The following is a 12,057-nucleotide window of genomic DNA, read 5'->3' as shown; positions in this document are numbered from 1 at the left end:
TGCTTACAGAAGAAAGAACAAAAGGTAAGCAAGAGTAGCCACATATGGAACCCAAGGAACCAGCCTCAGCCTCAGCCTCCTCTTTCTTTGTGATGTCACAGTTAAACAGGACAAGGGGGAGGGAGACTTTAATTCAGCACCAGCATCATGCAATTGCTTAGCTAAGGAAGGAAGAAAGGAAGAAGATTTAAGTTTCCTTTCTTTTTTAACCTAAAATGCAAGAAGCCCAAACTTTTGAATAGAAACCAAACTCAGGCGAGTTATTGGAGCAGACTCGCCAGGTTTGCCAGTCATTAATTACAACCAAGGACATCTGTATGTGATAGGAGGAAACGTATTGCATAATATTGGAATCTTAGATATAGTAAATTCTATTTGCACCTTCTTCTGAACCAAGCTAGCAAGTAAATAATCAAAAAGGAAAAGAAAGAAAGAAATCGGGTATTACAGGGTAGCAAAACAAATAATAAAATAATAAACTTTTCTTTGTCTTACAGGCCAATCCCAAGGAAAGCAGCAGTGAGCTTCCTACAGTAACTATTCTCTTCTCATACTAATATATGGTCTTGTCCTGGCTTAGCATTTAGTCTACTGCAGTGTAAAATATTGTTACTAGTGCCTAAATAGTTTTGGTGTCAATATAACACTCAAGTAGCTGTCACTGTGGTCACTGGAGGGGTCATACTGAGATTGCTCAATCAGGGCCAACTGCAAAGAATGGGGCAGACGATCCCCCAAACAGTTGGTTTATTCTTCTAATTAGGTTCACCAAATTAGACAAAGCAGCTTCTGTAATACCTTACTGGTTATCAAGAAGCTAAAATAGAGTTCCCCTTAAGCAATCCAGCCTTTGGCTCCTACCCAGACAGCCAAGTCTGTCAAATATGGTGAGGATTACTTAAAATCTTATTCGCCATATATAAAGTTCTACCAATTCCAAGAGATTGGACACATTAACCACCAGGTCAATGAATATTTCAGATTTTATCCAAGAACACGCTTACAGACAATTCTTATTAGCTAATTTAAGATTTATTTAAAAAGAAAAGAAAAAGTTACTTTGGTTAAAAGATCATTATACATATAGATATGAATAAAGTTCTTAGGTCAGTTTCATAGCAGAAATGGTGAGCTGTTGATTTGCAAAAAGTCCTTCCAGAATCAGTTTAATAGGTTATAGTCCAATAGCCAGTCCATGTATAGAGTTTGTTCAAATTCTTCCATAAGAATTTGCAGGGACCAGTCCAGGGTTCCTGGAGATCTTAAGGCACTTGACCTTCAGAAGGGAGCATAATTCCTGCATCAGTTGGGAAATGAAATTAGTCCCTTGGTCTGTTAATATTTCACAGGGAACAACATTCTCTCACTTCATAGTGTATGTCTGGCCAGTAGAATTGGGCTAATAGCCGAGCCAATGCCTTTTCTCTCCCTAGGTGTCATGTGCAGGGGATGTCATGTGCCTACTGTAACATGGCCTGGCAGTACCTGCATGGTTCTAACAGCTGGTCCTGCACTACCCCCATTTGAGCTGTTGATCTGCAAAAAGTCTTTGCAGAATCAGTTTAATAGATTATAGTCCAATAGCTAGTCCATGTATAGAGTTTGTTCAAATTTTTCCATAAGAATTTGCAGGGACAGTCCAGGGTATCTGGAGATCTCAGTCTTGTAGCTTGAACTTCCGCTGACGAAGTTTAAGCAGATCTGAGAGTTCTTTTATAGTTCGCTAGCAGGCTATGACACAGCAGGCATTCCTTGGATGAAGAATAGGTAATATACATTGTTGCTCTGAAGTAAATCTCTATTTCCTAGGCACACACTGGTAACTAGCTGCATTCATTAGCATAAGGTAATTAACCATTCAAGTAGTTCGTAGGTAGTTTACTACAAATTTCAAAGAGAAATAAAGATAATGGTATTATTACACCCCAAATTTCATCTAAATGTTAATATTCCTTTTTCATCCCTGAATCAATAGAATATATTAACAGACAGGAACAGACGTTTAGCATCCACAAGCTAATCTGGTCACATTTTTAATATCTAACAAGATCTAGGCAAACACAGACAAATACACTCAGTATCTTCTTCTAATTCTCTAACAATATAGGTTTACATTTCAAAGAATTTAGTCTACTTTAACATGGTTTTGATAACTACACCTCTACCTCGATATAACGCTGTCCTCGGGAGCCAAAAAATCTTACCACGTTATAGGTGAAACCGCATTATATCGAACTTGCTTTGATCCACCGGAGTGCGCAGTCCCGCCCTCCCCTCCCCCCCGGAGCACTGCTTTACCGTGTTATATCCGAATTCGTGTTATATTGGGTCGTGTTATATTGGGGTAGAGGTGTATCTACAAGGACTGGCCCTGTTTACCATTTCAATACTTGTCTAATATGTCCTTAAGGTTGATTTTGGGTCACTTAGCCTGCTCATTTTGCTTAACCCTCACTGGCTCAGTGTCACAGTACAAGATACAAGGTATCTTTATTTATCAGTTTTCTTAAATATATCATATTCCAAACTGTTAGGTCAGAATCAAGGATTTATATAATCTGGATTGACCCTTAAAATTTTTTAAATGGAGACCCCTCTTGGAAATCTTAGACATAGTTTACAGACCCACAGGTTGAAAATTACTGTTCTATGGTAATGACAACCTTTCACGGACCCCTTAGACATAATCTTCAGACCCCAAGGAGTCCGCAGACCACAGATTGAAAACTACTGCCCTAGCACTTCATTCAAAGGTAGGACATTATCTAACTTTCCATACATCATTCAAAACTTTCCATTTTCTATTGGTTTCACACACACACTAATACAAATAAAATAAATTCTGTCTCTTTATCATACTTTGATGTCGTTTTGCAAAAGGTGGGAAACAAATTTTGTTCTGTTCTTTGCAATGCTTTCCCATATCTGGTAGAAAATAAATAACATAAAACCCAACACCAAAACCTTAGGATAGTTTAAATTAGACAAAGAAAAGCTGTCTAGGAGCCTCAGTATCTTATTGACTGGGGTTCCAATATATGCCAAGTTATTCACTTTAACAGGAATCTGACCTGTATACTCAATCTAGAAAGGCATCCAAGAGTTAGCACAACCATATCTTAAAGGAACTAAATCCTAGTAACATAAAGTAGTGTAGGTCTTTATGATATATATGAGCTATTGGGTGGACTCAAACACAGTAATGTCTAGCAGAGACAGTGAATAGCATTGGGAGGACATCTTCTCAGCGTTCTTGTTGGCATTGGGAGGACATCTCAGCGTTCTTGTTGCTCCAAGCTTAGGTGGGGGAGGAGAAAGGCAAAGGCATGCTGCCACTGTTCCCTATTTTATATCCTCAGTCCAAGTGCCTAGAAGACACTTGCCCAAACATGTCCTAGTGGGCTTTGCTGAGTTACTGGGTTGAGCAATCCCCCTGGTGTGGCCTTGTGCAACCGAATCATAGAGTTGAGCTGTCCCCATTGTGTGGTGTTTGGGCAACTGTCATTGAATTGTAAATCCCTTGATAATAAGTCCCCGACTGATTAATGGTCATTGAACACCCTCCTGGGCAGGAGTCCTTTGTATGTCACTAGCAAATTTACAGCATATTTCAGTAACCCTACAGCAAAATCTCATAACTTCATACACACTGGTGATATACATATTTGGACAGAACAAAGGGTTTCAGCAGATCATGACCTTTCATATGATATCTTATATGGCATGCTTTGTATGAAATATCACAACTACATATGAATGATGAATATGGGGGTTTCAGGGTGCCATTTTGAGGTACAGTGTGTCACAACCATATTCTGTTTCCATAAGCAGGCACAAAGATACTCTTTGTAAAGCTGGGATCAACAAATGAAAACTTTCATGTTATTAACATCTACATATACCATGAAGACAAGTACTTAGTCTAACTATTCTGTGTTTGTACAGTGTCTAGCACAATGGGGCTGCATTCTTAGCTGGCCCTTAGGCACTACCATAATACATGTTGTTATTATTATTAATACTACTAAATTGCATTGTTTTTAGATAAAAAGAACAAGCTACACATTTCAGAATTACAACGTGAAAAAAAAGTACACCTTGCAAATCAGAGCAAAGGGAGGTGCTTGTCGCATAAGCCAGAATTGGGGGGAATGGAGTGAGCCCATTGAGTTTGGTAAGGATGTTGAGTATTTCTTTTATTTAATTTTCCCTCGGTAATTACCTGTCTGTTTCACTTACTGTCTCACCTTCACAGACACAAACAATTCTTAATTCCATTCAAATATTTTATTTCTTCCTGCTCAGAAGGAAGTAAGGGAGATTATTATGTAACTTTTAATACTTGGGAACCACTCAAATACTATGGTAATGAATGCCAGAAAGAGTTAAGACTAAAACAGCAATAAGGGCTCAGCTACCACGGTGATGAGTGTGGCATATCATAAACACATTTTCCTTTGCCACCAGCTCATTGTTGTCGTCTCTTTTTCCACCTCCATGTCCTCTCCTACTCATCCTCATTCTCTGTATCCTCATCCCTGTCCTCCTCCTCTTTTGTCTTCTGATGGAGTCCTCAAAACTCCTGGGCTCCATGGCCCTGGTTGATCTATGCTTCTGTTGGATTTATAAATTCTATCTGCTCCTCAGTCCTTTACTCAGTAAAGTATCAGACTGAAAGGTAGTTCAGATTACAAGAAGGCTTATTATGCTGGCATTCATTGCTATCAGTCATCTAAGCAGCTATTTGACATAGCCATGTGTGCTCATTTTACTATGCAAAAAATGTATAACTGTCTTTCTTTAAGGTAACCCAGATGATGCAGTTCTTACAACTATGATTGTTTCACTCCTCATAGCATTTGGAACAATCCCAGTGGCACTGGTCATATTTTTTCTGTGCAAAAGGTAAAACTTTTTGTGAAACATGTGTACACCCCCCAAAAACAACTTTAAGTGTCTAAATTTTGCCTGTTTTTTTTTTTTTTTTTTTTTTTGCAGGGTGATATTTATAAAGGGATTGCAATATATTAGGGGGAACTGGTACCACCACTTTTTATTAAGGTTCCCATTCTAAGACCCCTGTTTTCAGTTGTTTATAACTTTGCCAAACCATTTGGACAGAACTTTTCCATGCTGCATCAGAGTGAATTGTGTTTGTTTCTTTCTTTCTTTCTTTCTTTCTTTCGCCAAAACAGTTCAGTCATCTCAGAGAATTAGGCTAGGAAAAATATGCTGATTTGCCCATTGCAAAAAAAAAAATAAAGAAATCTTTCTGATGCAGCCATGCTTTGGAGCAGGGATTTGAAATTTGGCAGACTGGTACCCTTTGTGCCAGGGCTGTGTCTTTTGCTGTTGCTGTGAAAATTGCAAAAATTTGGCCTAGTTATAAGCTTTTGAATAATTGAGGTTTGCACATGCTTGGTAGGACCTTGCCAGAGCTTAACAGCTGAAATCTCTAAAGATTTGACCCTCACCTGCATGCTTGAGCCTCTCACAGCTCCTGATGCTGACCCAATAGCCTATGCACCATCCTCACAGAGTGACTGGAGCATGCTCCAGACCAAGACTACAGGGGTTCATTCCCTATAATGGCTGCTCCCAGCTGCTCTGAGCTGAGGTGGAGCTGAACACCAGAACTGAGATCAGGGAGCCTGTCTCCCCGTCCTCTCAGTGACACCCTGCTAGCACCCAGGCAACATGGAGGAGGGAGTAGTCTGATTCAAATACAGAGGGATCAAGAGCCCAGTGTAAGGCATTGCATGAGAAGTCTGGGGGAATAGATTGGGACAAAGAGTGTTGGGGGCAAAAACTGGGCCTCGCTGGGCAAAACTAGGTCTGGGAGCCAGAGAGAGAAATGGGGGAAAGATGAAGAGAATGGGTGGGAAGGAGGGGGCAGGTCCACACTGGGGCAGGGGATCGATCTAGGAAACGCAACTTCAGCTACGAGAATAGCATAGCTGAAGTTGACGTTTCCTAGATCGAACTAAATTTACTTACTGCGGGTCCACACGGCGCAGGCAGGCTCCCCCGTCAACAGCACTTCCTCCTCTCGGCGAGCAGCAGTTCCGCAGTCGACGGGGGAGCGCTTCTGGGATCGATCTATCGCGTCCAGATGAGACGCGATAAATTGATCCCAGAAGATCGATCTCTACCCGCCGAATTGGGCGGGTAGTGTGGACCAGCCCTGAGATTGGATGGAAAGCTGGGTGAGATTGGGACTGGAAACCAGTGGGATGAGGAGAAGGTGTGGGGAGGGGAGAGAGAGATCTGACAATGAGCTTGGCTGCAGGAGGAGAACTGGGGCTAACAGGGCAATGAGACTGGGACAAGCAGCCAGGGGAGGTGAGAACACTGAGATTGGACTGGAAGCCCACTAGAGCATTCCCTCCCAGGAGAGAGACTGGGAGCAGCGGAGGGAACTGGGACTGGCTGAGCAAGACAACTGGGGACAAGGAACTGAGGCATGAGGAGAGGGAGGACTGGTAATGGCTGGGCAAGGAGGCTGGGAATTGGAGAGGATAGTGACTGGGTCTTACTGGACCAAGAGGCTGGGATTGGGATGAGATGCCTAAGGAGTGGAGACTGGGACAGGCTAGTGAGGAGAATGGGACTGGTAGCCAGTGGTGGGATAGAGATAGGACTGTGAGAGGGACAGGTTGGGAAGAATGGGGAAGAAGAGGTAAAGCCTGTGGGGGATGGGCAGAAGAGACTGTGCCCACTAGAGCATTCCCTTCCAGAGCCTGAAATGGAACCCAAGATCCCTGAGTCTCACCATTCCCTTGCTGTCAGCAAAATCTGTGAACCCCACTGGCAAAGTGTCTCATCTCCCTCTAATGTTGGTCCACCGAGGATAACAACCTACTATTGGTATCAGTAATCTATTAGCTGAAATGGCACAGGTCTATGTGGTGGAGGTTGAAAGGTTCCAACCCCGCTGACGACCCATGAAGATGTCAATGTGATGCCATATGATGGAATTTCTGTTTTTTTTTTCAACTGGCTTTTTTAAAAACTTAGGCAATTACACACCAAAAATCCATTAAATCACATTAGTGTGGTAAAGTCAAGCACTCAGAAGTTAGGAAATGGCAACTTGTACAACCTTGAGTTATCACCCTTCTGCATATGCATTATGATACAGTCTTTAATTGCATGATCACATACCATTTTTTCCACAGGACCTCTGCCTCATTCAGTGCACAGAATGGTGCACATTTAATGAACCACTAGTCAGTATTTTGTTTTATCCTCATTATTCAGTCTGTTAGCCCCAGGCCTTTTTTACTGCACAATATTCTAATCCTGCTATGAAGACAGAATTACTGATTTTTTAATAGGCTTTTACATGGTGCTCATTACTATAGTACCTTCCCTAGAGTGCTTCATAAACATTAATGAATTTAATTTCACAATACCCCTGTGAGACGAAAGGGGCTATTTTATTCCCATTTTACAGATGGGAAGAAGAGGCACAGAGAGGTTAAGGTCATAACTAACCACTAATTTTGGATGCTCAATCTGAGACAGCTAGGACCTTCTTTTTCAGAGTACTCAAGAGTTATATAGAACTTCATGTGTTCAAAGTGAAGCTTCCATTGACTTCAGTTGCAGTTGTGAACGCTCAGCACTTCTGCAGCTCAGACCAAGGATTTCAAGTCAGGTACTCTTAAAAAGTGGAACACACAATTAGTGACCACCTGTGATTTAAGTGAGCACAGAATCTCATAGGAACTCTGGCAGAGGCAGGGATAGAATTCAGTTCTTGAGGGCATCAATTCAACTGCCTCAACCAGGAGACCACCTTTTCTCTTCCTGTGAGCCCTGCCTCATTCACTGCACACTTTCCAAATTCTGCAACAAATGAGCCAGGGAATCTACACACAATAGACTCATTCACTACAACCCTGAGGAGGTCCATCCTGTGAATTAAATGAGGCAGGAGTTCTGCAAAATAATATGAGATTATGTAATTAAAGACTATATTGTAATGAATGCAAACAAGAGGGCAGAATTAAGATTGCCCAGGCAACCTTAATTCTGGCATGTCCTAACCTAGGAGTGCTTGACTTTGCAATCTTAATAATGTTCTTTTAACATAGTTTTTGGTGCAGTTACATACAAAAATGGTCTTTTCTAAAGTTTTGTGTCCCAAAAAGCTTGCAATCTAATTTATATAAGTAAACACCTGGAGTAGTGAAATCAGTGACATGTCTATAACTATGCTTTCCTATATATTAAATCCTGTCAAATAATATTTGTACTGTTTCTTTAACACTGTAGCAGGAAGCCAGGTCAGTCGGATGGCAGTGGAGCAAGTTTTGGGCAGAAGGTCTACAAGTGAAACAGAAGAGCTTTAATAAGGAGCCTAATTCTCCATTGTGCTGCACCTGTGTGGTTATTTACACTAATGCAAAATAAATGTAAATTGCTATCATTTCTATGTGATAGCATTTTACATTTACTTTGCAATGACGTAAATTGCATCATAAAGTTCAGGGCAATGGAGAATCAGGCCTAAAATGGTTTCCTTATTCTAATCAAGTTCCTTATTCAGTATTAGAAGAGAGTGACTTTCTGGTTTGTTTTTTTTAAACCAGTCACAAGTAGTAGTAATCAAAATTCTAAACAATTAATTGATGTTAATCCACTCTACACTAACCAAGCATAAATGTTCAGTTCCTCCACTGATTCATTGTACCTTGAAAAGGGAAAATAAGAAATGTCTCAAACATGTAATAGAACAGAAAATATTTGTGCATGTTCTGTACCTATCTTTTCTTCTTCTTCACCATTTCTTTTTGTTCCCAAAGATACTGCAGTTTGAAAAAAATGTTTTCTCCAGTTCCGCAACCAAAAAACAAATTTCATGAACTTTTCCAAATATCTGATAAAAATATACAGGTAAGTTTTCTTTATGTAAAATTTGTTGATTGTAAGGATCTATCACAGACTAGAAGGTCTGACACAAAAAGTCGAGGTTTGCATTTCAATTTATAAACATTAAGAGAGTTTGATGTGAATTCTTCTTTGCTGTTGTTCAGTGTTGTGTGCTGTTACACAATTGTTCCAGCCCACTGGTTCTCCCATTCTAATGCTGAGTGACTATTGATACCGGTCAATTACAGGTAATTCTGACCAGTGTCGCGTGACTAGGGCCAAAACATAAAGATAATTCTTTTGCCAGCCCTGCTGTGTTGCTTCTTCATACAGTCTTAACATGCTTGAGTAAGGACTGCAGAACTCCCATTCACATTAATTGGAGTTTTGCCTGAGTAAAAACTGTAAGAACCAAAGAGTTTCACCCTTCTACAATCTATTTGGGTTAATAGAAAACTAGACAACAGAGAGATATTCACAGACTGAGAATAACTTTATTTTTCTTTACCATGTCTGGGAGAAAAACAGAAGTTCAGTATTCAAATCACCTCCTTTACTTTTATTCAGTTTGACATGGTTAGTTGACATTTAGCTCTTGACCATCACGTCAATAGTGTTGAAATAAACATGATTGGCTCTTAGCTGGAAGATATGAATGTATTGTTTTCTGGAAACATCTTTTACATTGCAAAACAATGTAATGTTGATTTTGCCTTTGAGGTATCATAATACTGGTGTACCAATGTTGTTTTCCTCTTAATGATAACTCTCTGATAACCAAGAGGTGGGGTTATAAAGAAAAATTAAAGGGGAAAAAATGAAATAATTCCATTAAATACCTTTAACCATTAAATGAATAAACTGAAGTCTCAAATGGTAAATCTCTAGTTAATCTCATGTATGATACTAAGGCAGATTTTTTTCCCTTCCTTCAATAGAGGGAATGGATGGATCTACCACCCACAAAATATGAAACAGAAGAAATAACTACTGTTGAAGAAATTAAATAACTTCTAAAAGCAAAATGAAGCACTTGGATTCCCCAACTCAAACAACTACAAATCCTCATGGCAATTTTGTATGTTTGCACACTCGCTCCCTTTCTCTCCCCTACAAATGTTGCCTAACACTTACGTTATAAGTCCCTTTTTTCAGTTTCTTATAACTTTGTCAAATTTGAATCATTTGGACAGAAGCTTTTCCATGCTGCGTGTCTGCTTGAGGGTGAATATTCTTGGAGTGTTTAAAAAAAACCATTTCAGTAATTTGTTAGAACAACTTTAGGGGAAAAAAATGTTATTTTGCCCGTATTAAAAGACCTCTTACAACCTTTTCATTGACAATCTCTAGTACCTCCCTGCTTTGAAACCTGTGGAAATTCAGCAGGGGTGTTGCTGTGGTGACAGGAATGTGCTTTATTCATCCTTAAGAATATCAACCCAAATTTGGCCAAGTTATTAACCGTTGAAAAATCATGGTTCACACATGCTAAGTATAGACTTGTTAAAGAGTTTGGCAGCCAAACTTCTTTAGGTCCTCACATCAGACTATGTCTAAATCTCGGTGATTCTTTCTGCATAACATCTCTAAGATACATCTTTTTCTATCCATCCTCACAGCTAAAATTCTAATGCAGGCCCTCATGATCTTACGACTTGATTATTATTTTTCTCTGGCATTAAGAAATGCAACCTTTACCCACTTTTATCCATTCAGAATGCTGCTGCAAAGATCATTTACTTAGATCCTACCCCATTTATACTGCTGTTCACTCTTTTAGTTGTCCAATCGCTGCTAACCTTTCTGGTGAAAACTGAAACAAAAAAGGCATTTAATACATGGGCCATTGCTGTGTTTTCTGTTATTGTCTTTCCCTCCTCATTGAATAGTGGGCCTACCATAGAATCATAGAATATTAGGGTTGGAAGAGACCTCAGGAGGTCATCTAGTCCAATCCCCTGCTCAAAGCAGGACCAACACCAACTAAATCACCTCAGCCTAGGCTTTATCAAGCCGGGCCTTAAAAACCTCTAAGGATGGAGATTCCACCACCTCAGATAACCCATTCCAGTGCTTCACCACCCTCCTAGTGAAATAGTGTTTCCTAATATCCAACCTAGACCTCCCGCACTGCAACTTGAGACCATTGCTCCTTGTTCTGCCATCTGCCACCACTGAGAACAGCCTTGCTCCATCCTCTTTGGAACCCCCCTCCAGGTAATTGAAGGCTGCTATCAAATCCCCCCTCACTCTTCTCTTCTGCAGACTAAATAAGCCTAGTTCCCTCAGCCTCTGCTCGTAAGTCATGTGCTCCAGCCCCCTAATCATTTTCGTTGCCCTCCGCTGTACTCTCTACAATTTGTCCACATCCCTTCTGTAGTGCTGGGACCAAAACTGGACACAGTACTCTAGGTGTGGCCTCACCAGTGCCGAATAGAGGGGAATAATCACTTCCCTCGATCTGCTGGCAATGTTCCTACTAATACAGCCCAATGTGCCATTGGCCTTCTTGGCAACAAGGGCACACTGCTGACTCATATCCAGCTTCTCATCCACTGTGATTCCCAGGTCCTTTTCTGCAGAACTGCTGCTTAGCCAGTTGGTCCCCAGCCTGTAGCGGTGCATGGGATTCTTCCTTCCTAAGTGCAGAACTCCGTACTTGTCCTTGCTGAACCTCATCAGATTTCTTTTGGCCCAATCCAATTTGTCTAGGTCACTCTGGACCCTATCCCTACCCTGCAGCGTATCTACCTCTTCCGCCAGTTTAGTGTCATCTGCAAACTTGCTGAGGGTGCAATTCATCCCATCATCCAGATCATTAATAAAGCTGTTGAACAAAACCGGCCCCAGGACCAACCCCTGTCCTTGGTTTTTCTCTTGCTTCTAATTTATTTGTAAAATGTTTTCTTGTTATACTTTATGTCCCTAGTTAGGCCAAGGAACAAAATGAGATTAAACTTTCTAATTTTGTCCCTATATGCTTGTGTTGGTTTTTTTTAATTGTAACTCTTCTGACAGGTGGAGCCGGCAGCAGCCAGGGCAGGGTTCAATATCTAAAATATTCCTTTTCCACAATACAACACAGAACCAGCTTGAGCCTCCACCCAATAACATGGGAAAATTACACATCACCCCTGGGTGCCTGAAAGACAATACTTCTCCACTCGGAAGCACACAGTC

At 40.7% G+C, this 12,057-nt stretch overlaps 1 protein-coding gene across 2 annotated transcripts in view; it reads left to right on the top strand.

Moving 5' to 3' along the window:
- The window catches only part of LOC135883852 (granulocyte-macrophage colony-stimulating factor receptor subunit alpha-like), a 37,598-nt gene extending 25,766 nt beyond the window's left edge, over window positions 1–11,832 (top strand). Inside the window, exons 8-12 of one of the 2 annotated variants that reach the window (XM_065411124.1) lie at window positions 498–533; window positions 4,045–4,174; window positions 4,806–4,905; window positions 8,811–8,901; window positions 9,816–11,832. In XM_065411124.1, coding sequence (XP_065267196.1) covers window positions 498–533; window positions 4,045–4,174; window positions 4,806–4,905; window positions 8,811–8,901; window positions 9,816–9,887 — 429 coding nt within the window. In that variant the 3' untranslated portion in view covers window positions 9,888–11,832. Of the gene's footprint in view, window positions 1–497; window positions 534–4,044; window positions 4,175–4,805; window positions 4,906–8,810; window positions 8,998–9,815 lie in introns of those variants that run through there. The other variant, XM_065411115.1, reaches the window with a different exon arrangement.
- Window positions 11,833–12,057: the final 225 nt, after the last annotated feature.

Source organism: Emys orbicularis, chromosome 1 (genome assembly GCF_028017835.1).
Source record: "Emys orbicularis isolate rEmyOrb1 chromosome 1, rEmyOrb1.hap1, whole genome shotgun sequence".
NCBI classification, from domain to species: domain Eukaryota; kingdom Metazoa; phylum Chordata; order Testudines; family Emydidae; genus Emys; species Emys orbicularis.
The sequence above is the reverse complement of the archived record's forward strand: the minus strand, read 5'-3'. Positions and strand labels throughout refer to the sequence as shown.